At 42.9% G+C, this 25,961-nt stretch overlaps 1 protein-coding gene across 3 annotated transcripts in view; it reads left to right on the top strand.

Annotated features, from left to right (window-relative positions):
* CACNB4 (calcium voltage-gated channel auxiliary subunit beta 4) overlaps nt 1-25,961 on the top strand; it is a 140,856-nt gene that overhangs the window by 93,410 nt on the left and 21,485 nt on the right. For all 3 annotated transcript variants that reach the window (XR_013843156.1, XM_079993792.1, XM_079993793.1), the window contains 7 exons: nt 13,214-13,333; nt 15,542-15,664; nt 20,127-20,257; nt 21,283-21,359; nt 22,423-22,442; nt 22,538-22,618; nt 23,495-23,553. Coding sequence is in view for 2 of the 3 variants with exons in the window: in XM_079993792.1 (XP_079849918.1) it covers nt 13,214-13,333; nt 15,542-15,664; nt 20,127-20,257; nt 21,283-21,359; nt 22,423-22,442; nt 22,538-22,618; nt 23,495-23,553 (611 nt within the window). In the remaining variant the exon portion in view is untranslated. The remainder of the gene's footprint in view (nt 1-13,213; nt 13,334-15,541; nt 15,665-20,126; nt 20,258-21,282; nt 21,360-22,422; nt 22,443-22,537; nt 22,619-23,494; nt 23,554-25,961) is intronic.

Below are 25,961 nucleotides of genomic sequence, written 5' to 3'. Positions count from 1 at the left end.
TGAGCTATATCAGGTTTTCAACACTGTGATATATCAGCAGCTAGACATTGTGATAGTCCTATATATCACGATGTCTGAAAATTGAGATCAGGCATTGGGATGAGAGAAGGAGCAGTCACGTAGATCTGGTGGGTGGAGATCAGGCGTGGGAAGGGGGGAGGTTAGAAAGCAGAGTCACCTCCACCGCTTGGTTTGAGTGGGGTGGGATGGGGATGGAGGGTGCATCCAGCTGCCATCAGCAGGACAGCCAGCAGTGGCAGCCAAATATTTTATTGGGGGGGGGGGCAGGAACTGAAGGGACCTCAGCTCTTAGGAGTTGGCTCCTATGGTGCTATATGAAATAAATAAGTAGAATAATTTTCCCAGCAGACATTGTTCACACCTTAGGTCACCACATGGCACTTGTGGGCAGATATGTGCCCACTTCCCTGGTGCTTGCATGCCCCCCCTCACCCCCCAAAAAAGGTTTAGAAGATGCCAGGTGCCATCTAGTGTAGCCAATAGGGAACGCGATGTCTTGTAGCAACAGGGGAGAAGTGATTTTGGGGGTCCCACTGGGGAGGTAAGAGTTGACTATTCCATCCCCAGCTGTGTGTTCCCCCCATGCATGTACGCATGTTTTGATGCGTGCCTGGTTGCCCACAACGCTTTCTCTGGTTTGCAAATGTGGCCATGGACAAATAAAGGTTGGCAACGTTTGGTGCATACAATCAGCCATATCAGAGGATCCAATTGCCTGCCAAAGCAAGAGGCGAGACAGCTGCCTGTTCCCCCCTAAGCTGCTCTGCGCTTGCTTTCCTTTAGCTGCCTACTGGCAAGAATCAAACCCATTCATTGGTCAATTGTAGGCAATTAGCATAACAGGCACAAATCACTTTATACTTGGCGCCTTGGAGGCTAAGCATACCTGCAAAGAGGCTGTGACTGACAAGAGACTGATCCCATAATAAATGCAAATGGCCTTTGACTTTGACTGAAAGGCAATAAGAAATGGCTTTAGGCTTTTAGGTTTTCGCAGCATTTGGCTCCAAATTGTTAGTGCTCCGTCTGTTTTAATTTTGACAGAAAATGGCCCGGAAAGTAGTTTCTTTTAATGGGGAAAATGCAAAGTTCTTTCTAAATATATCTGTTTAATTATGTATATATCTTTTTCCAGAAATTTAGCGACTCGTTAAAGTGCCATTCTGTCTGAAGAGTGGCTCTATAAAGATGGCATCATGCGGCCCCATGTTTATTGTTTCTCCGCGATTTCCCTATTAAATGCAGTCAATTTTAAAGACATTTCTTGTAACAGAGAAACTCAACTTGAAATCCAGAAGTCAACATTATGTTCCCCGCTATTTGTGCATTCCGCAGTAATGGACACTGGAACTGAACAAACTGCTTACTGTATCTGAGCCAGAGCAAAAAACCGTGCATAGTCTCTTGTTGCAAAACAGCAGCCCTGAACTTTGAATTACAGGCGTCACTGAACAAAAATAATTTAGTCTCAAAATCAAATGCATATAGTCAGGCAATTGTCCAAAGCCTGAGATGTAATTTTTTTTAAAAGCAAGTACCGTAAGTTCTTTTGTGCTCTGTGGGACTTCCTTCCAGGTAAGTGTACATAGGTTTGTAGCCAGAGACTTATGTTCTATGCACACTTACCTAGAAGGGTCAAAGGGTTGTCCTTGTTGCAATGTGCTTTTTAATGTTCTGAAGACACTAGGGATGTAAAATTTTTGGAAACATTTTATGCCCCTTATGGATTTTTGAGGATGTGGAAGGTTTTTTTGTGGGGTGGTGGTAAGGATATGCAGTTTTTAAAAATACATTTCACAGACTGAAAGCTACTTTGTGAACATTAAACATATTATGTATACCTTGATTTTCCACCATTAGGGCACCTAGGAAAGGATATTAGCCCACTTGTAGATAAGAAGTGGAAGGGAACATTCCATGGGACTGAGCAATAGGCAGCTTTGTGGAACAGTCTGTTTCCTGAAAGTTACAGGAATCCTAGCAGTTTGGTCGGCTTATTTGGCTGAGCAGTGGTGCTGTTTGATTGATAGGAATCTCAATGACCTTTTGGAGCACGACTGCTCTCTGAAATAAAACCTTACATTTGTGCGCCACGTCTCTGCTGCGGCGTTGCCAGTGTCAAGAGTATTTACTATTTAGTGATATTGTAGCATTAGTGATATTGACGCAGGTGGTGCTATGATCTAAACCACTGAGCCTAGGGCTTGCCGATCAGAAGGTCAGCGATTCGAATCCCCGCAATGGGGTGAGCTCCCGTTGCTCGGTCCCAACTCCTGCCAAGCTAGCAGTTCGAAAGCACGTCAAAGTGCAAGTAGATAAATAGGTACCGCTCCAGCGGGAAGGTAAATGGCATTTCTGTGCTCTGCTCTGGTTCGCCAGAAGCGGTTTAGTCATGCTGGCTACATGACCCGGAAGCCGTATGCCAGCTCCCTCAGCCAGTAAAGCGAGATGAGCGCCACAATCCCAGAGTTGTCTGTGACTGGACCTAACGGTCAGGGGTCGCTTTACCTTTACCTTTAGCATTATAGAAGGCATAATTTCTGATGAAAGCTTGCATTGGTACCTTTAGGAGACAGGATAGAGAGGGGAAATTTTCCAGCACATTTAGCACAGGTCATCTTAGGTACTGCCTTATCGAAGTTGCTATTTTTGAAGTTCTTTCATGTTGCTCATAGAAATAAAGTTCAGATGGCTGAAACAGCAAAGGTGAAAGAATAAGTGCTTTGAAGCAGTGCTGGCCCAGAAGAGAATGCCGTTATCTGAAACGGTTGTAACATGGTCTGTGTAATCGTAACCATGTGACGGTGAAAAGACTGAGAGATAAAAAGGATGGCAGTGTGTGCATGTACTTGAACAGCACAGCTTGACTGTGTTTGGTGATATTTTCCAGCGTGAAGCGAAGGAACTGCAGAAACGGCTATAACTGGAATAAAAAGGTAATGCTGAATATTATTTTCATGTTTTTCGGTGGCCTCTTAACAGTGATATAAAGGCTGTGGACCGGAAAGTACCAAGAGAGATGCTGAATGCCTCCAAGCCATGGGGTGAGAGAATGGCTCTTTCCTTACTGAGTCCCATGGTTGTTCCTCTTAGACGGGCAGGCACTCAGAGGTGACAAGAGGCACCTAAGTGTGTCTCAGCACAGCATGAGGTGAGGGAGTGACTCTGTTTCCAGAGGACTGAAAGATGGGAAGGATAAGAGCAGGATAGCTGGTATCTCCTGAGCATTGCCCAGCCTAGCTTCTGCACGTGTCATACAGTGGTACCTCGGGTTAAGTACTTAATTCATTCTGGAGGTTCGTACTTAACGTGAAACTGTTCTTAGCCTGAAGCACCACTTTAGCTAATGGGGCCTCCTGCTGCTGCCGTGCCGCTGGAGCACGATTTCTGTTCTCATCCTGAAGCAAAGTTCTTAACCTGAAGCACTATTTCTGGGTTAGTGGAGTGTGTAACCTGAAGCGTATGTAACTTGAAGCGTATGTAACCCAAGGTACCACTGTATATGACTGCTGGGGTGAGTTGGGGAGCCTGGCGACTGCAAATATTGGGCTGACTAGCCAAGGCTGTGAATACAGCTTGTATGGCTGTAGATAATAAGTGTCAGTCCAATACATTTTAATTCCAAATGTCTCACCACCCAGCCAGACCCCACACCCTTAAGCCTTATTCAGACATCGGTCTTCCTTCCTACACAATGCTGCCTAAGTCAGATGGTTTTGACCTGTTGAAGGGCAGGGCCTGCCGTGATAATGGAGTCCCCATGGATTCTTAAAAGACAGTCTTTCCTTCCTCAGCCCCTTTCCTTGATAGCAATTTAACATTCTCATCTTGTCTGCTGACAGCTGGAGGAATTATCCAGATGTACATGAAATGAATGCATTTAAGTGCCCGATTTCAATCACAAATGAACACATTTCAGTAGGAAGATTCCAACCCCCCCCCACCCCCCAGCAATGATTTTCCACCCGTCGGAAGTTCCTATGCAATAAATCCACTCGGGTAGTTGACACCGAATGCTAATAATAGACACATTTCTTTCTATAGTTGTGTACTATTCTAAAAATCAGCTTTTAAAACTCTTGTGTTAATGTGAATGTTGGCTGTTGGCTGTTTTAGTAGGCTCATCAGCTCTTTTCATGTCTCGTCTAGAAATGTCTATGAAACCACTTTTAGACTTACCAAAGAAAAGTGATTTTGGATACTCTTTGGTGTCTTTTATGACTAGTAACCACTGAAACATCTGTGCTGGCACTGGGCCTGTTGTTGCTGGGGATAGAACCAGTGGTCGGCTAGTGAGCACCAAGCAGATCTCTAATGTAAGAGGTGGGCGATCATATAGGAAATCCACTAAGAAAATTTTGGTTTCAGAAGAGAAATATGTATAAGGACTAAGATATACAAGGGCTTAGTGCATTGAGAGGACTATTTGTTTGAGGCGTACTTCAGGAACCCAATGTACCTTCATTCAGGTAATAACTCAGTAAGGGTGAACTCACCAGATAAAGTTTCCACATGAAAATCTGATGGGAAGGAAAGACCCCAGCTAGGATAAGGTCATAGAAATTATTTGAAAACATGGTGCAAGTCAACAGAGAAAGAAAACACTTAAGCAAGAAAACATTCCCAGTATTGTACCAATGGAGTTGCTATTGGGACACAATTCCACTATCTTGCTTTTTTATTGTAGTCTTGAATGCCCCAAAGTCAACTCAGATAGCTTCAGACTCTCCAGCAGAGGTAGTTGTAAGGTACGCTTGCCCCTTCAGATATTGCAGTGCTATTCAGCCAGCCCAGTGCAGGCTCAACTAATGTTTTAGTTATCCATATAGAAATGTTAATCTTCATAATAACATCCAGCTCTTCCTCAAAATCCATTGAAGTTTGTTTTTGTTCCACAACTGAATCAGAAAGGCCTCCTTCCAGTAACTCCTGCAGCCAAGCTGATGCCAGATACATTTCTCTACTTTCCTTTGGACCACATCAGCAAGGTCGAGAGTGGGCCCTTGTTTGGGCAACCCAGAACCTCAGTACACACTGGCCAGGCTTGTGCCCTGGGGAGGTCACTTTGGTGCTGCTAACACAATGGTTTGACTTCACCCCCAGAGGCACACTCCACTGTCTCTCGAGGCAGACGGATGCCAACAAGGCTCCACTTTTGGATCTGTAGCATCTCTCCTACAAGAAAGCAGACTTATTTATTATCAGGGTTCAAATGCTAACAAACCCTTTTTGGACATTGAAAGTTGGGGAAGAAGGAAAGCTTGCAGCTGAGGAACAGGGTAGGTGGTAACACCTTGGTGCCAGTCCTCCAATGTACACACATTTGTTAGAACATATGACGAAAGCCATTGGCACTGGCTTGAAGGGGCTGACATTACCACTGGATATCGAGGGGACTCAGCCCCCTCCTTAAAAACCTCTGGGGGGGGGAAGTTCCTCTGCCCCCAGGAGCTGGCACCCTTGAAGAGAGCCTTCATCACAGTGTTCTCAACTGCATGGAGAGGGTTCTCCATTGTGTATAGCTGCATGCATGAAAAGGCTCTGTTCTGATGTTTTAATTAATGTGTGTAAGCTAGGAGTGGAGGTTGCTGCCACAGTGTTGCTTCCCTCCCAATGGAAAGCATATTAATCCACAGGAGATTCTGCAAAACATTGCACAATTTTATGTTCACAAAAATAGGCTTGCCTGCTCTAATATATGATTATTACTCTGCAGCAGTCCAGCCAAAATGGTTTTGAATTTATAGGTGAAGATGACAACAACCATTTCTATATTTGCTTTATTTTTTGCACTGAACCAACCAACCTTCCTTCCTTCGTCCCTTCCTACCTACCTCTACTCCGTACCCCCATCTTGGTTTGCATCAGAATTTTCTGTATCTGCCTAATAACTGCATTTGGACAAAAAACTGTTTGGTAGATTTTGTAAATGAGACAGCAGTTGCATCAAGCTTGGAATTAAATTGTCATCACAGAAAGCATTTGGAATAAGTTGATTGCTCTTGTGTTTGCCCTTTGAGCCAGATTGCAAGAAAGGAAGGGATGCTGTTTTGCTGTCACTAACACTGTTTGCAAATTCATAACGATGGCAGCAAGTCATTCAGCTTAGGTGGTCATTTGTGATGAACATTTATGAAAAAAGGGAAGGCCAAGGTGCAAATATATATGGGGAGGGGGTGTTACTTAGTTTGATGCCTCAAGTTTGAGTCTTCCTAAAATGCATACTTCATGGAGTTCCAACCAGTTAAATTTGGAAAAATAAGCAAGATTGCACAAAAATGTGGAAATCAAAACTATTGCATTTCAGGTTGATTGAGGTAGAAGTCTTTGATTTCCACCCATCCCAGGGGTCTGTAATGTAGCTGACACAGTATTCTTGATTAGTATCTGACACAGCATCTCAGAAATGCTGTGCTTCTTGAGACTACACCAAGTAGCTGATTTTTGCAAAAAGAAGACGTTGCCTTTTCACAGCAATGTGAAACATTTTGTTGTGTGATTTTTGTCTAGTTAACTTATTAGGAAGAGACGTGAAACATTCTAACTTTTTGAAGTTTCCTTTTGGGGGGGGAGAGGAGGTAAGAATTCCGAAAGCAGAAATTCTGAGAAAAACCAACGAACAAACAAATTAAAACAAGTGCATTATTAGCACAGGATATAGCTGGTATTAAGGATGGAGCTGCTATACTGTCTCAGGTATACAAATATAACTATGACCCAGATTCACCTAGATGGTCCAATTAAAAGAGACCTGTGCAAGAACTTCCACGAGTGTAATGGGGCTTCCCCCATCCGCCCCTGAAACTTGGCTCTTTGTGGATTGGATTGGATTGGATTGGATTGGATGAACCCCCAGAACAGTGTGCAGGGGGAGGAAAGGGGAGCTGGTTCCACTGGGCAAGCACAAATGTTTGAACAGATTAAATGTGTGTTACAGCACAATGTTGAATTCCTCCCTTAGTCCATCGGGAATGTAGGAAAAACATCTTTCTTTTCTCCAGTTTATGGCGGTACTTCCTTGTCCTTACATGTCGTTGATGCAGTGTTCTTCTGCACGTTTTGTTTAAGAAGTTGCCACTCTTTCAAACGTGTTCTCCGCAGATGGTGAGATTAAACACAGCAAGAGAAAGCCAGATTGTCTGTTTGGAGAGTTGGCGATATTATGGGAAGAGGTGTGAAATGTCTGTTTGACAAAATGAACACTTGCAGTGGCAATGGACTGGGAGAAATGGGCGCCTCCAGAAGGGTCCCAGATTTTTATTTTTATTCTTTTGCATCTTGAATCTGATCAGGCTTAAGCCTCCCAATAATTAAAAAATTAAAAATTATATGCATTAATTTGCTACTGAGAGTCAGGTGGCAAAGCTTTAGAAAAACAGAGTACGGTATGTTGTGCAGTAAGTGTCACAAAGGGAGCTGCTGGACCTTAATGTATAAATCCTACCTTTGAGTTAATGTTGGCATGGCAGAGTATTGTGGCTTTTCAAAGGTGGAACTCTTTCATTGTTGTTGTTGTTGTTGTTGTTGTTGTTGTTGTTGTTGTTGTTGTTGTTATTCCAAGCCTCATACTGGCAAGTTATCTCAGAAAGCAGTTGCTTTCACTACTTGGACTGATTACACTGGGCAACAATTTTTTACTTTTTGAATGTTGTCTAGAATTCTACAACTGATTTAGGGTATTTTTGCACTGCTGAATCAGGAAATGGCATCCGTTTCTCTCCATCAGGTCAGGTTTTTGTGTTATGTTGATTTGAAAAAAATCAGATCTTGTGACAAAATCGATTACATTTTTGTGGCATTATCAGCTGATTTTTGTCAACACATATCATCCTAAATATGTTTTTAAGAGAAAAAAAATGTTTTTCCAATAACATATATTGATTACCTGATAGAAACATCGATTACTGTAAACTGAATGGTGGGCATTGATAAAGGTAAGTACACGTAAATTGCATGTTGCTTAACCATTTTTCAAACTTCAGGGCTTGAACTTCCGTTTCTTGGAACTCCTGGAATGCTCAGCGGCAGGGAGGTCTCTCTTCAGAGTCCAACAGTAGTCAGCCGTCATGACTGCGTCCTAGCAACCCTGATACCTGGTCTCCATCTCTTTCATGTCCTGATGGAATCTCTCCCCCTGCTCGTCACTCATTGAAACCAGGTTCTCAGGAAACCGGTCCATATGTGAAAATAGGTAGTGCATCTTGATGCTCATGTTGCAGCCCAGGTTTCTGAAAGCAGTCAGCATGTTGTTGACAAGTTCTGCGTAGTTTCTGGCCTTATTGTTGCCAAGAAAGTTCTTCACTACCAGAACAAATGCCTTCCACTTCGTTCATTGAGTTTCCGAACTCTGGATCTCTGATGAGCTGACGGATCTGAGGACTGTCAAAGATGCCAGCTTTCAACTTCTCCATGGTCAATCCTGCAAAAGCCTGGCACAAGTAAGTGAAGCAGTCACCATCCTTGTCCAGAGCCTTGGTGAACTGCTTGATTAAGCCGAGCTTGATGCGCAGCGGTGGGAAGAGTATTCTGTCTCTGTCCACCAGAGGGTCGTTGATGACGTTCCTTTCTTTGCAAGGCACCAATTCCTCCCACACAGGCCAGTCCTTCTTTGTGTAATGCTGAGCACAGTCCCTACTATCCCACATGCACAGAAAACATGGGTACTTGGTGAAGCCAGACTGTTGTCCCAACAAAAAGTTCACCATCTTCAGGTCAACACAAATAAACCACTTATGCTGATCATAACCAATTTTCTCCAGCACATACTTCACCGCTTCATAGTTCTCCTTCAGTGTACTCGAGTGAGCCATGGGTATAGAGGCAAACTGGTTGCCATTGTGTAGCAGAACACATTTCAGTGATCGCTTGCTGCTGTCAATGAACAGTCTCCAATCTTTGGGTTCATACTGTGGCACTCCAAGCTTGAGCAGAAGCTGCACACTATCTGCACAGTACACCAAGTCCTTCTCTTCCGAGAAAAAACGGAGGTACTCTTGATGCCTGTTGCGGAAGAAGCTGATGCAAGCACTGTCGGAGAGGAGGTTTTTTTCCTTCATTCTGGATGCCAACAGTTCGGCAGAGTCCTTTGACAAGCTGAGGTCGCGAACTAGATCATTCAACTCCTTTTGGGAAAATGGATGTGGAGCATCATCTTCAAGAACCACTTCTTCTTCATGTCCTTCAACACTGGAGGCATCTTCATCACTAATGTCAGGAAGTTCTCCAAAGATAGGCACTGGAATTTCATCACAATGAGCTACAGGACGACGTGCTGATTGAAGATCAGGATACTTGAGGCTGCTCTGGTTCTTTCTGTTGATCCCAGTCACATCAACAGCGCAGAAGTAGCAGTCAGTGACATGGTTTGTCGGCTCCCTCCAAACCATGGGAATTCCAAAGTTCAGACTCCTCTTGCCATTGGTCCACCCACGTAGAGTCTCGGTGCATGCCTTGCACATCATGTGTGGCACACAAGCTTTATCCTGGTCACCAAGTTTAATACCAAAATAACTTTACGCTTTGCCGCACCAATTTATGGAAGATTTCAAGGCTTTATGACTTCAAACTGATCCCTTTTCGACATAATCACCCAGAACTATCGGACCTGAATACTTCTTGTCATTAAAATAATCATTTCCAATCAAAACAATTACCGGTATTTGACATGGCATTTTACCCCCACCAACTTCTTCTAAAATGCTCCACACAAGCGTACATGTGAACAAAAACGTAAAAAAACGACATGTGGCCATAGCTCAAAAACTTGACCTGATTGAGCAAAACCAATGTGATTTTTGGATTCAGCGCATCAGATTCGTCCTAAATCAGCTGAAAAAACGCAGACAACAAATTTGTTGTTGACCAGTGTTATTATTTTTAAAGCCTCGGATTTACCTTTTAGCAGCTTGCAGACTTTATTACACACTGTGATTGGGGAGGCCTGCCTGTTCTTGGAAAGAGAAGTAATATTCAAAGTGCCTTTAGCAATTTTGCGAGAATAAGGACACAGAACAAGATAATGCTGCTCTGTTGTCTAGTAAGTTCTCTTGCTCCAAGTAAAAGCCTGAACCGGAGAGACACAATTACTTGACCTATAACTAGGCACACAGCTCTGTTCCTTTCTCTGGTGACTTAGAATCTCTGCATTAGGCATTAAGCATTAGGCATTGGGCAGAGGGTGGAGGTAGAATCCAGAGGCCACGGTTGACTTGGGAAATCTTCCAGTATGCTCCTAATGCAGTATTGTACAAATAGTGTAGCAGTAGCCAAGAAGAAAGCCACTGTTCCTGCACAATATATATATATAGTATGTGTTTATTATGCCCTTTGATTTATTGTCCGCAGGCCATAATTTTTCTTTTGGCTGCTGTTGAGTGTAGGTAGCCTGTAAAATAGTAGCAGTAATCTCTGGCATTTTTATAGGCCTCTACATCTTCAAAGTGCTTTATGGACATTAATTAATCAGCTGTTATCTTTGGAACCCATTCGGTCCCTATATTCACAGTTCCTGAGCTCTGTTACGTATACATAAATGTCTATTCTGTATTTGGAAGCCTAATTATTTTACAGCATGATGCTTTTTTATTATTCTTACTTCTTCAGACAATGAGTATGATATACTTAATAGAGAGAGAGAGAAGGAATTGGCTTTTAAAAAACCATATGCTTATTTTGAGGGTATGCACAGTGACATCTTGTTCAATCAAACATTACCTTATGGCAACAAGCAGTGTATACTCACTGGATGTGTATTGTGTTACGTGCTCCTCCTGTGTCTGAGGCCCAGTTCAGACCTTACAGCTCCACTTGCTGAAAACTGCTTTGATGTGGCTACATTCCATAGGGGAACCACAAGGTTTGAGGATGGCTCACTATATGGATGGATGCTCCTCCAGAGCATTGTGGGTGTATTCTGCAACAAGCGGGCATTAAACACCATCACAGTACCTGGAGTACTGTGTCCAGTTCTGGGCACCACAGTTCAAGAAGGACACTGACAAACTGGAACGTGTCCAGAGGAGGGCAGCCAAAATGGCCAAAGGCCTGGAAACGATGCCTTATGAGGAACGGCTAAGGGAGCTGAGCATGTTTAGCCTGGAGAAGAGAAGGTTAAGGGGTGATATGATAGCCATGTTCAAATATATAAAAGGATGTCACATAGAGGAGGGAGAAAGGTTGTTTTCTGCTGCTCCAGAGAAACGGACACGGAGCAATGGTTCCAAACTACAAGAAAAAAGATTCCACCTAAACATTAGGAAGAACTTCCTGACAGTAAGAGCCGTTCGACAGTGGAATTTGCTGCCAAGGAGTGTGGTGGAGTCTCCTTCTTTGGAGGTCTTTAAGCAGAGGCTTGACAACCATATGTCAGGAGTGCTCTGATGGTGTTTCCTGCTTGGCAGGGGGTTGGACTCGATGGCCCTTGTGGTCTCTTCCAACTCTATGATTCTATGATTTTATGATTCTATGCCATGCTCTGGAGTTGCTGCCATATGCCGTCCTGGCTGTCAGTGCAAGGGACAAGCATATAAGAGTCCATGATTTCTGCATTCCTACTTAGAGGGGCCCATAAAGTTACTTGGAGGTTATTTTCACACACCCTGCTTGAATAGGCTTCAAGGGGTGATTTGGCTGCGGGACGTTCTGTTTGCTGCTGCTGACTCATTTTAATATATATATATATATTCTCCTTTTGCATAGCTTCAGGGATGCCAGTTAGTCAGCGTCATGCTTTAAAAAAAGGATTTTGATTACTTCGCTGTGGAATAAACATATAACACTGCTTATCACAGCAGTGAGAAGAGTGGTTTTAAATGGACTTCTTTAAAATGAACTCTGTTGAGTCATTATCTTCTTTTTTTAGAATGTGTATTTTCTACTTCGTTCTTTTCTGTCATGTTTGATTTGAAATTTGCTGTAAAAATGCAATTCCTCTTTGGAATTGCCGGTTTCTGGGTAACAGGATTGTAACTCTTGATGTACAGCAGCACCAATAATAATAATAAGAAGAATAAGAAGAATAAGAAGAAGAAGTAGGTAGAAATAATGCTACCATTCTATATGTGTAAGGAATTTGCTGTATACATTGAAAGTAAAAGAACTAAGCAAGGTGAAAGGAACCCATTGTGGCTATGGATCAAAATATTCTGAGTATTTATACCTCACCCTTCAAATACAATAAATATTTAAAAAAACTTGCAATAAAGCATTAACAACATCATAAAAACGTAAGACATTTGACGCATAAGCTCGAGAAGCACCATATTTTAGGGCTCAAGCAATTACATTTTAAAGAACTGATGGGAAACAATGTTGTGAGGATTCTAGTCATGCTATTTGCATCATACTTAAAATCGACCAATTCTGATAGATGGTTTTCACGTCTGAGCCAGAAGTGAAAGCTTCCAAACTTCTTGTGGCTATGCTAGAGGAGGAAGGAGGACCATGCAAGCTGAAGCTGTTGCCTAGATTCTTTCCTGTTGGGGTAAACCATGGTTTAGTGTGACCTGCTGTTACAAATGGTGGGGGGTTTTTGTTGTTGTTTTTGGTTAGTGTGGGTTGCGAAATTGTTAGCAACTTGACTAAACATTTTGGTGCCACAAGTGAAGAAAGGGAAACTTCTGAGTCCCCTTACTGTCTGACTGCAGTGCTTAAACACACTTCACAGGATATAAGCCTCACTGAGCTAACATGCACTGGATTACACTGCATGTGAAATACACAAATAATACAATTTACTCAGAGAAGTGAATTTTATTGGTTCCTGCTATGCTCTGATTAAATTTGACACTACATTTTCAAGAGAAGGGTGATTTCCATTCTAAACTACCTAACAAGGTTTCACTCTTGTAATAAGTTGCTGTGATGTGTGCAGTGCTACCTGATTTATGATGCTTATATGAAAAATCACAAAAAAGCAAAAACAAAGACCCACCATTTCTTAAACATATATTTTCTGTGTTTGAATTTGTTGCCTGAAAAGAGAAAGAAAACAACAGTAAAAAAAGCCACTCAGTTGCAATAAAAATCTGCAAAGTTTTTTTTGTTTTTTGGGGGGTCAAAATAGTAAATAAAACATAAAGCTCAAATGTGTTTAAAAATAAATCTATGACCTTGGGTGATTACCCCCCCCCCTGCATATTTGGCATCTTTCGGAACTCCATCATTTTTGTTAATAGCGTCCTTTTCTTTTTAGGGATCAGCAGATTCGTACACAAGCAGACCATCAGATTCTGATGTATCTCTTGAAGAGGACAGGGAAGCAATCCGTCAGGAAAGAGAACAGCAGGCGGCTATTCAGCTTGAAAGAGCAAAGGTGTTTCTCTTTCTTTCCTTAACTTCTTTTCCCCCTTTCCCAACCCCTCTCATAAAAAGGATATGCCAGCAGGTGCGGGGGAAGGGAGGTGCGGTGGGAGCAGGCTGCCCCGAGTGTCACCACTGGGGTGTGTGTGACAAAATGGCGGACGGCACTCACTGTGGGGTCTGCAGTGCACCCGAGCCGTGCGTCTCTCCTGGGAGAGACGCAGTGGCTTGGGCGTGCACAGGCTCTGTGCTACCCGCCGCCTCCCCCCCCAGCTGTAGGGCGGCTGAGTGGGAGGAGGCAGGCAGACTCCAGAGGCACCGCGGTGCACCCTGCCCCTAAGGGCTGCTCGCCCTGCCCTCGCCCTGCCCCCATGGGCAGCTCACCCCACCCCTATGGACAGTTCGCCCTGCCCCTGGGTGCGTCATCCCAGGCGCCCGATCAGCTTCCTCCTCTGCCGGACGCCCGCTGGGTGGGGGAGCCAACGGCAGGGTGAACACATAATGCTGATTGTTTAATGTTAACAAGGGCAAACTGCAGTGAGCCCCTGACTCATTTTCTCCTTCACCCCTTATTTGGCACAACTGTGACGAGATCAGACATTCCCATGTCCGTTTTAGATTGACCCTAGTTTAGCATTGCATCCCAGTCCTAAACTATAGTTGATCTTAACTATGATTCAACAGATCATAGTTAAAACTAATTGCAGTTGGTCCTGGTTTGTGCAGTTAAAGGAGATTAAAGGTCTCTTTCTCCGTAGCACAACAAATATGCTTAAAAGAAGAAGCTTGGGGGGGGGGGGGATGCAGTGAAAAGTGTGGGGTGAATGAATGACTTAATGGAAAGAAGAATAAACACCCCTGCAAGCTAATCAGGGTGAATGCAGGTAGAATGTTTATTGTAGTATAACCTTGCTGCAACCAAATTAAGACGAATGCTGAATAAAGACAGGATATAATTTAACTTCCACTTCAGCTTTGTGCATGCAGATCAGGATGAATGCTCAATTAGCAGGTCTTCTGGAGGGGCTGTAAAGCAGCCATGGAAGATTCCAAACTTCTCTTCACAGTCATGCAGGGTGGGAAATGCTATTTTTGTACCAGCCCACTGTGAACATGTAACTGGTAATAGCCCCCTATTCCTGGTATTTACCCCCGTTGGAAATATAGGGGGAACTGCATTAATGTGCAAATTACTGAAATATATTTTTGCAGTTTTCTTGCAGTTTTACAGCTATAGGGTCTATTTTAAATTAACTGCAACCAGACGGAGGGCTACACCGCATAGCATAAAAATGAAGAATAGGCGAGGAGGCAAGAAGAGCTTTTTGTTTTTGACAAGCTGTTTTTCTAATTCAAATTTCAAACATCTGTGCTCTTCCCCTGAGGAGGATCACAGATGCCAAAATATGTTAAGGCATGTGAAAACCAGTTCGTCAAAAGATACTTCTTGCACCTATAGGCTTTGCCTCCCCCCACTTTATGTATTTGAAATTAAACTAAAAAATAGATCCTGATCCAGTATGCTGTTGCCTTGGCAGCCCTAGAGACGGAAAACTTAATTTCTGAGTGATTTAATATCTAGTTAAAAGCTAGTTTGTTTAGGGATGAAAGCAAATACAGCAAACCTAGGAGGGGAATCACCAGATAAAATAGGTTCAGTTTATGTGGGGGCAAATTAACTCATTGTACATTCCAGACAGCTTCCTGTTCCTTGGTCCGTCAGGCTGTGATGCCATACAATTAAAGCAACTGAATTCTGGACCAAGAAAAATATATGGCCATTCGGGTGCCAGATATTATTGATTACCTAGAAGAAGAGTTGAAAGTGGGGAAGGAGCAGGAGCCTTCAAAACTATCTAATAGCTACTAAACTAGCCATGTGCTAGCTTGCCAGTTTCTTTTTGAAATGCAAGTAATCTTGTGCAACAGAAAGCAAGCTCAGTTTTTCGTTGTTTGGGTAAAACATGGTCTCATTCGGTACAATACTCACACTACAAATTCAGCCTCAGTGTGAGGATTTTTGGCTGTCTGTGTATGTCTCAAACCAGCATTGGTTGGAGAACACTTTGGAACTTTGTTATCTGAGCTTTTGCCTCTGCTTTAAAGAACATGAGTCTCCTGGTACTCAGGGAGTCCCCTTTCCCTTGTTCCATCGGCTTTGCATGACTGGTCACTTTCTCATTCCTGCCCCTGTTTTACAGAACTGTGTTTCTCTTCCTAGTCAAAGCCTGTAGCATTTGCCGTTAAGACTAATGTGAGCTACTGTGGAGCACTGGATGAAGATGTTCCTGTACCAAGCACTGCCATCTCTTTTGATGCTAAGGATTTTCTACACATTAAAGAGGTAACTACACAATGTAATTACTCTTCTTATCTGCCAATAGCTTGAGCCTGAACAGTTAGCTTTGAGCCATGCAAGATACAAAACTGATGCTGAAAAGCAGCCAGCATCGCAAGGAGCATATAGTTGATTAGAGAGTGTGACACCCAGGATAATTCAGCCTGATCAAAATTTTAAACAGCACCAGGGGTGCCTGTTGGGACAACTTGAATTCTAGACCAGTGAACCAACACCGAGACCCAGGGAGGCTTATGTTAATTCATGCTTGTTTAAAAGCAGAGGTGTGTTTAGCAAACCTTAAATAGGAGTTAAAGGAATATACTGTGGGACTTTTTCACTTTTTGGCAGCTATTGGGCCACAAAGGTTAATGAATGATTTGGGCTTTGGTGTCATGTCCTTCTGGGTGTCTAAGTGATACCAGACAATTTCCTTCTGAGGTGGTGGGTTGCCTGCTTCTTGCGATCTGCATGCTAGTGAGTTATCAAACTGCAAGCTGAATCTCAGCTGCGCTATGCCCCATACACAACACTGTTCAGCCAATGTATTTCATGAACACACAAACATACACACAGACACACACGTATATATATATGCTTCCATTTTAATTATCACTCATACAGTGTAGCATTTGCTATAACAGTGCTAGAATATTTGTGTTATAGAAGACCCATCTCTCCTGCTACTGGGGGACAGCCCAATACTTTCTTTAATAGGAATTCTGACTCCATCTCTTCCTACAGCTTCCCAGATATTTCCCAATTTTTATATATACTTGTATTCCAAGGTACAAATTTATATCACTTATATCCGGGGCAGAGAACCTGTGCCCCTCCAGTTGTTTGACACCAACAACTTCCATCAGCCTCAAGCAACATCAGCAGTGGGAAGAGAGGATGAGAGTTGTAGTCCAACAATGTATGGAGGGGCATAAGTTCCGCATTCCAAGACTTAAAGCATGATCCTATGTGTGTTTATGTGGAATTTCCTACAGCAAATCTCTGCCTTAACTACCTATTTTCAACTCCCCACTCTTGGAATGAAGGAGGTCATGTGCGATGCATGCATCATCCAGTGAAGGCACAAGAGGGGGCAAAATACTTGGTGGGAGCATGGAGATGGTAAAGTCTACTTTGGCAGGGGGACAAACTTTGTTCCACAAGTTAGATCTCTGAAAGACAGATAATGGTATGTTTCACATCAACATACCCATCTTATGTCCTCTTTGAAATGTGTCTTGTTTTGATGGAGTTAACTTTCACGTTAGCATGCTTAGTGTTATTTATGGATGGTAAGGCTTATCAGTGGCTAGTAGTTGTGATGGTTGTGTCCAATTCTTCCTATGAAATGTGGTATGCTTTTGAATATCACTTGCTGAAGTACATGAGTAGGGAAAGTGCCATTGTGCTCCCATCGTTCTTGTGGGCTTCCAGTGGGCACATGCTGGCCCCTGTGAGAATCAAAGACTGGATTAGATAGGCTTTTGGTCTGATCCAGCAATGCTCTTCTTATCTTGGGATTTCAACCTTGTGTGAATTGTCAGTTTACGAGTCCGCTATAATTATATGGGGAAAGTGCCTTTTCTTATTGGGAATGGGATGTGAGTAGGGGAGAAGTTACCTGTCTGGGACAACTTTCCTGCACAATTATGCACCCTTCCCCATGCTGCCTATGACACCATTAAGGACAGCTGTAACTCTTCATTAAATGACTAGTCTCATCTTAAAGGTGTTCAGCTCAGTGCTCTACAGTAGAGACTTTATCTGCATGATTGTTTTTAATAGGATATAAGTTCTGTTAGAGCTGGACATGACATTGAGCTGGAAATTATTTTATGCGTTCGAGCAATATTCACCCATATATCTCCCTCAAGGTGGAAAAGAAACCAGCGACAGAATTGGGGAGATGGAAAAATGGTTGAGTGAACAACCCCTTCCCACCTTTTCCATTGATTAAACTCACAGCTACTTCTGTGTTGTTGTTTTTTAAAGAAAGTCTTAGGGGAAAATATGCACTCAACTGTATTTCATGTCTAGCTTCGGCCTCTGGGAAGGTCACTTTGGCAACAAGCTTGAAATGTCAGCAAGAATGGATGGCTCTCTGTATTCAGGATGTCTCATCTGTCACCCGTTGGACCATACATTATGCACTTTCAAAACAGATTAAGTGACAACAATTATTGGCAATGCATAAACATTCCAGGCTCAGCAACCAACAGGAGGGAAATGTACTTCTTACCCCTACGCTGAAGATTCAGATATGCCTTGAAGAACATATGGAAGGTGCTTCGTAATGGGAGTAACCTTGCTAAGCACGAAGCATCTTTGTAGCTCAACTTTGGGCACGGGATAAGCATTTTTACAGGCTTACCAATAATCTACTAGCCCACTTCCCAGATGTCATGAAACACCCTCATAAACACCCACCCTATCAACTGATGAATGTGTGTATTGTACTGCTAACTGCATCTCCAATCCAATCCCAGGACTTGTCTATGTACTGAGCCTCGCAAATGCCTCTTAGGTCACTGCTCTTCCTCCTTGCTGACATTTCCTTTCACCCTTCCTTTGTTACTTCTTTAATTTGCACAGTCTTTTCCAATATCCCCCCCAACACACACTTTTGTTGTGTGAGTATAAGTAGCAAGCGACATATGCTTTCCAAACCTGTTCCACTGCAGTTTTATTATTTGCATTCTGCATTGCTCATCGTGAATTCATTTTTTTCCCTGTTGCAAGAAAGTGGGGGGAAAGAGAGGATAATAGTGTCAGGTGGACACGTGGGCAGGTTGCAGGGGTGGAGGTGGCTAGGCCTGGACTAGGAATCAAAATGCTAGGGCAGACACATAATTTGATCCCTCTTGGGTTTATAAGCTCACGTATTTTGAGCATGCACATTGTGCGCCCTTGAAACATAGCTCAGATGCATATCTTGACATCTGCATGCAGCACAGTTAAAAGGATGAATGTGGAGGCAAAGTGTCAGGGCCAGTCCTACCATTAGGCAGAGTGAGGCAGCCTCCTCAGTTGGCTGGTGCTGAGGGGTAGAGAGTAGCAGGGAAGGGTTGGCAGACAAAGCTGCCCTAAGGCAGCTTCCTGCCCTGAGGTGTAACAGAGGCTGCTTATAGTAACATTGAAGTAAGATTCAGCTTCCAGTCCAGTTGGCTTTTGCACATGAATCAGGAAGAAGTGCCATTTTGCCCTTTGACTTGGACAGCAAACTGGAAGTTATGCATGGAAAATGGGTAACAAAGAAAAGCAGGTGTATGCTTATGCTTCGTACAGGAGTACCTTCACACAGCAAGTGATACCCCCACCCCCATGGCAGGATGAGCTCTGCTCTTCTGTCCCCGCCCAAAACAACACACACACACCTGGATCCAGGAGTCCCCCCATTAATGCTTCAGGTGAGCTGCCAACTTTGGTTTTCAAGGAGTTTGAGCGTTTGTTCAAATGCCTGTTGGGTGCTATTTACTGTACTTTTAAAAACTGTTCTTAAAAAGCAGGTAGCTTTATTATTTATACAAGGGTGAGGTTTAATTTCTTGTGAAAATCAAAAGGTTTCACCTAAGTTTAATCTTGGGGGGGAAAGATGATCCACGTACCAAAATGCTGTGAGTTTGATTCCACAACAGATTCACTGCTAAAATTAACAGATATGTGTACACTTCCTTATTTGCACTTGGTCAACCTGTATTAAAATTCATGGAGGATAAGACTATCAATGTTAACTTGGCTATGTTCTGCCTCCACTGTCAGAGGCAGTATGTTTCTGAGTACCAGGTGCTGGGAAGTACAAGTGGGGCACTCAGGTCTCCCTTGTCTGTGGTTGGCCATTGTGAGACCAGGATGCTGGTCCAGCACCTTAAGTTCTTAAGAGTTTATTCAAGGGATCGGGAAGAGTGAATAGTACCATCCTGATGGAGCTACTGTTGTAATAGGATGGTACCTCCTCCAGATGGATGTGAATAATTTCTGTCTGTCTATCTTCCTCACGTCAAAATCTCACTGCACAGGGAAATCTAATGCGTCCGTGAATCTTTGGATTAGGGTTGTAGGACTAGCAGGGAAGAAGAGAAAAAACAGAGGCACCCTATCACATTTCAAGCAGTTCTCCCTATCTGCCTTTTTAGAAAAGTGCCCACATTTTGCTACCTGTTCTCTTCTTAATACGTATCATGCTTGTTGGGTAGTCCATTTAGAACAGAGACAGGGAATCTGTGGCCTCCATATGTTCTTGGACTCTACCTCTCATCAGTCCCAGTCAGCATGGGCAGAGGTCAGCAGGGATGGTGGGGCATCTGGGTGGCCACAGATTCCCCATTCCTGACTATAGTAGCTACTGTAAGGAGTACACAAGGTGCTTTTGCGGAATGGTGAGTGGATGCTGGTAGTGGAAGAAGCTCGCAAAATAAGCTGTGTTCACAATTAAATGGGAAGATTCAAATCAAGTGCTTGTTTGTTACAGAAATATAACAATGACTGGTGGATAGGAAGATTAGTTAAAGAAGGCTGCGAGATTGGCTTCATTCCAAGCCCACTTAGGCTGGAAAACATCAGGATCCAGCAGGAGCAGAAGAGAGGGCGTTTTCATGGAGGGTAAGATAAAAACACTTCTTTTACTCATAGACAAATCTGAGTGCAGCCTTTGTGTTATTAGCTGGTTTCGCCTTTTCAGTAAGTTACTCAGGGTGGCCTTTGTTTACTCAAGGTGAGGAATGGACATTTTGCGGTTTGGAAAGTGGCAGGAAAATTCACTGAAAATGTGGGGGTGAACGAGAGTCTAAATGCCAGGCAAGATGTATAAACACCGTTCAAGCAAATCATCATGAGGGTTTATTATGAGGAAGCCAGCATGGTATAGTGGTTAAGAGTGGTAGTCTCGTAATCTGGTGAACTGGGTTCGCGTCTCTGCTCCTCCACGTGCAGCTGCTGGGTGAGCTTGGACTAGTCGCACTTCTCTGAAGTCTCTCAGCCCCACTCACCTCACAGAGTGTTGTGGGGGAGGAAGGGAAAGGAGAATGTTAGCTGCTTTGATACTCCTTAGGGTAGTGATAAAGCGGGATATCAAATCCAAACTCTTTTTCTCTTCTTATTATCATATCACCCCGCAAACAAATCAGAAGGAATGCTCATGAAAGACCCGATGTAGCCTAACCTCTGCATAACCTTTGTGTAGGCAAGTCATGACGAATTCATAAAGAGAATTCCAGAGCAGTGAGGGAAATTCTCAGAGTCAGTGCAGTTCTTTTGCCACACAATTCGGGCCTAAGAAAATTGGCTGATTTGGTAGTCTTTGTAGAGACTGAATAATTAGAAGAATATAGAAAGATGATCTGCCCACAAATGTAACTTACTGACCAGAGAGTATGGAAACGATGAGATTAAAGGGGGCATAATTGCATTTCTCTGCCTTGTAGTTATTTTATTATAGTTTGTATGTGGAATCTTCATTTTATCAACTTCTTCGCTTATCCTTATGCGTATTTATTCAGTGTCTCTTTTTCCCTTATGGGAGAAAGAATGGACAGATAAGTCTGTGTGTTCTTTAATAAAATCGAAACCCTGTTGAGTATCATCCTCTGATTGCTCAACATATTAAATGGAGATTCTTCACAATGTAGGAAATCAAGTGGGAATTCTTCTTCAAGCCTTGGAGAAATGGTGTCTGGTACTTTCCGAGCTACACCCACTTCCACTGGTGAGTGTTAATATCTGTTAAAATGAAGTCACTTAAATTTTAAAGGTAACTTTGATTGTGGAGGCAGGACACCATCTATTGTGCAATCCTAGTTCAAACCTACATTCATGCTAATAGGGTTACTGTGGGTGATGGAAGAAAGCAGCTGCATATATTGAATTAATTGCAGCTTTGAATGATTTTTGAGCCAAGCTTACGGTATATAAGGAGTAAGTATAATAAACGTTAACTTGAGAAATAGGTATATCAAAATGGATATGTAAAGAAAAAAAAAAAACCCAGTTACTGTAGCTGTTTTGCTTTCTGCATAGGATACATCTTATAGCTGTTTTTGATCTGTTGCTGCTTAGAATAATGCCTGTGAAAATAAACTTTGGTTGTAAAAATGGTCCTTGTTGGTTTGTGACCAATGAAAATGTTTTTACTGACTTCTAAGCAGGCCCTAGAGAAGTAGGCTTGCAGCTGAATTTTGCTTTATACTATATGGAATGTGCTAGTGCCCTTGCAATGTGGGGGCTGCTTGTATCTGAGCAGATCGTCACCTGGCTGTGGGCTGCATCTAAATGCCTCTGCTTTGTGGGTTCAGCCAACTGCATGAGTCTTTGCTACTGACATGCTGTTGGGGGGGGGAGAGACCCATGTGATTGTGCATGTGCGCGTGCGCACACACACACACCACAGCCTAGGCTTGGGTCATTTAGATGCCCGCCTCACTGGAAATCACTGCATGTGACTAAGAGGAGATTTGAAGAGTACTACTACTCTTGGTAGGCGAAGGAAACCCTTTGGTTCTAGATGAATTGTGGTGGAGGGTGGGATCCTGAACTGGGGATCCTGGGGTGAACATGAATGGAACGAGCAACTGAAATGCACTCATCAAACTAAACAATGCTGCTTCTTCAGAAGGAAGTCAAGAGATGTGCAAATTCATTACTGTTAGCTTTTCTAATTGTTTCGGCTACCATCAAATGGAATTGCTGTGCAACGCATAGTTTGCATGCTGCGTGACTTTTTACATGGTTAAGCGAAGTAATATTTATTTATTTATTTATTGATCTTTCAGCAAAACAGAAACAGAAAGTGGTAAGTATACAAACTCCCACCTTGTGCCCTGTAGAAATAGCGTACAGTATCCATTCAAGACAGTACATTTATTGGACATGCCATTCTTGTTTTAGACGGAACACATCCCACCCTACGATGTAGTACCATCCATGAGGCCTGTTGTGCTAGTTGGCCCCTCGCTAAAAGGCTATGAGGTAAACATTCCCGTTGGTTACTATTAAACTCTTTGCTTGGTCCGCCCTTCACAACCCTCTTTGCTGCTCCCTCCCCCCAAACCATTCAAATATGGGTGGGTGCTGCTGCTGCTGCTTTTGAATGAGAACCAGGCTCAGTTCCCTATAAGCAATTAACCACCTGCACATGGTTAATTACCCAAAACGCACTGCTCTGGCCTATGGATTTCCATCTACATTCCTGGTAGGACCATAGATCTATAAAATCTAAAGTGGGGCGATTGCTCACATCTGGATTGCCAGAAGTGGACCACCAGTTCCCACAGCTTTATTTTCTGATCTGATCACTCTGCCTGCTCTTTTGGGGAGAAATGTCGCCTTTTACTTTGGACAGAATAATACATGCAAAGTGAAACACTTGCTTTAAGCTGATGAGTAATACAACTTGGAGAACATGGTTTTTAAAAATTAAAATAATAAAACTAATGTTCTTATCTTGATCTCCCTCCCAGGGCAGTTTAAAACCTGTTCAGATTGAATCTTGCACTGTGGGGTTAAAGGGTAGAAACCTTCTCATTTCTGCATATTGCCAACATAGTTTGGGGAGTGTTGTGAATATCCTTTTTATTTATGAGGGAAGCAGAGCTCTCGCTTTGGGGTATCTCATTTGCAAATGTTGGGAAGAATCAATGTATTTAATTCCTTCTTTATAGTTAGAAAGTGGATTTGTCAGTCGAAGGAGATCTGACCAATGAGGGTATCCCATAGTTGAAATGTTCATGCCAATGTAATAGGCATTGGCTGTGCACAAATGTCTTTACTTTCCAACTCTTTTCTTACCTCGGGCTTCTTTATCTCTGTTCTCAATCCTTCCTCAATATTCCTCATCCCTGAAAGGTGACAGACATGATGCAGAAAGCCCTGTTTGACTTCCTGAAGCACAGGTTTGATGGGAGGTGAGGAATAAAGTTCTCTTTCATGTTTCCTGCCCTGTATGAATGATTCCATCTGGAACTTCCATCTTGATTGCTTCCATTGTATGTGTCAACATAGTTCCCTAGCTCTTGCTTATATTCTTTCACTTAACCTTGGAACGCAGCCTTCTTAATTATTTGCATTAATTATGTTGCATTACTGTGTTCGGCTGCATAACTGCATAGATCTAACAACAGAATCAAATCTTGAACCTGGATGAATTAATGCTAAAAGTTGAAATAGATGGAATGTCGTTGTATTTTTTCTCAAGAAAAATGCAGTGCCCAACTTAGAGAAATCATTGTTGCCGTGCAATGCATAATCAAGGATCTAAAAAGTGACTTTTTCTACAGCACATTAATTTTCTGTGCATGTTAACGACCTGAGTTGACCAAACCTCTGCAGAACCACAATATTTTTAAAAAGCTGGTGTAAAAAATTCAATTTGATTTATTTCAATTTGATTGATTTATCTTTAACATTTAAAAATCAATATACAAAAATGCAACATAAAAGGAGTATCATTAAAAACAAGGTGCAACATAAAATCCAGTAAAACAGTATTATACTTGCTGAGAATAATGGTTGACCCCAAAATAGCTGGCCTGTCCCAAAGAGCTGCTAATTTGGAGCTGCCAGCTGTTCTCTGCTATTGTTTCATAGCATTTCAAATTGTCCAGGGTAAGGGTTCAAAACAGAGATTACATTACTAAGATTTCTTATTTGTAGGCAGATGAGTGTAAGAGGGAGACTTTTGCCCCTTCGTAAAGCAATAATGGATGAGTAAGAACATAAGAGCCATGCTGGATTAAGCCACAGGATCATCAAGTCCAACCTCCCGTTTTCACAGTGGCCAACTAGATTTTTTTTAAAAATCATTTTTGGTTGCCTTTTGCATGAAAAATGACCCAAAGCAACTGGCAAGGTAATACATACATTAAAAATGAAGTATAAAAAACCTGAAACAAGGAAAACACATCCTGTATATAGGCACACAACCCACTCCACTAAAAATTGAGCAAGAAAGAGGCCACAAATATACCTAATACCTTTCAAACTAAGGTCCAAATAGGTGAAAATAAACTACTTTTTGACAGAATAGTGGACTTCTTTGGAGCTTGTTATGCTTACCTATCAGTGTTTTGATTCTTGCACAAAATTTACAATACAGTGATGTAGATGAGTGGAACTGGGTGTCTGGTTCCAGATGCCGCTATTTTTGTAAAGGGAGGGTTTTTTCATGCCTAATTGCTACATGCTTAATGGCTAGGCTGGACTTTAGCCTATCATTCAAATGACTGCTTTTCAAAATGTGTACTCTTATCAGCCACATTTCCTGCTTTTCGCTGCTTCAGTCAAGCTTTTACTTTCTCCAAAAGATTCATTTGCTCACTGCTTTTGCTATCTGAATGATTCTTGGTCAACTCCATAGTAATTTCACAAGCACACTTCTTGGCAAACAGCAGGAAAGTGTTGCCTTCTGGAAGAAAGATGTGCAGGGAATAGTCACAATCATAGATGTTGATTTTATATTACTTTACAACTTTCTTCTCATCAGAGTGACATATTGGTGGTAAAAACATTATTTGGCAAGGCCTTATTAATCTCCAGGGACGCAGGTGGCGCTGTGGGTTAAAGCCTCAGCGCCTAGGACTTGCCGATCGAAAGGTCGGCAGTTCGAATCCCTGCGGCGGGGTGCGCTCCCGCTGCTTGGTCCCAGCGCCTGCCAACCTAGCAGTTCGAAAGCACCTCCGGGTGCAAGTAGATAAATAGGGACCGCTTACCAGCGGGAAGGTAAACGGCGTTTCCGTGTGCGGCTCTGGCTCGCCAGAGCAGCGATGTCACGCTGGCCACGTGACCCGGAAGTGTCTCCGGACAGCGCTGGCCCCCGGCCTCTTGAGTGAGATGGGCGCACCAACCCCAGAGTCTGGCAAGACTGGCCCGTACGGGCAGGGGTACCTTTACCTTTACCTTTATTAATCTCCAAGGAAATAATGGGTGAGCAGTTCTGAATGGTTTGAACTTGAGCAGCGCAGGTGCGCACACATTAAAATAAATCATTTTGGAAGATGCACCCATTCTAAAGTTTGGGCCCACTGTAATTCCCCATGACCTTATCAGGATTCAATGGCATTCAGTTGTAATCCAGTCTCAGTATGTCATCTTGGAGCCCCTCTGCTGCTGCTTGATCTCCTCCTTCCTTTACAGTTATCTGGGAGTAGCAGTGGCAGCTGGGGCTCAAAGTGGGGATCCTGTTAACTCCTAGACACATGCTTGCATGGTAACTGTGGTGGGCAGCAAATAACAACAGCTTCCAGGCCAGCGTCAAGGTTCCTGGTTGACATGGTTACTGCTAACCAGCATCTGGAGGTGGCAGGAAACATAGGAA

Source organism: Podarcis cretensis (genome assembly GCF_951804945.1).
Source record: "Podarcis cretensis genome assembly, chromosome: 1".
Classification (NCBI taxonomy): Eukaryota; Metazoa; Chordata; class Lepidosauria; order Squamata; family Lacertidae; genus Podarcis; species Podarcis cretensis.
This window is presented reverse-complemented; position numbering and strand designations above follow the sequence as displayed.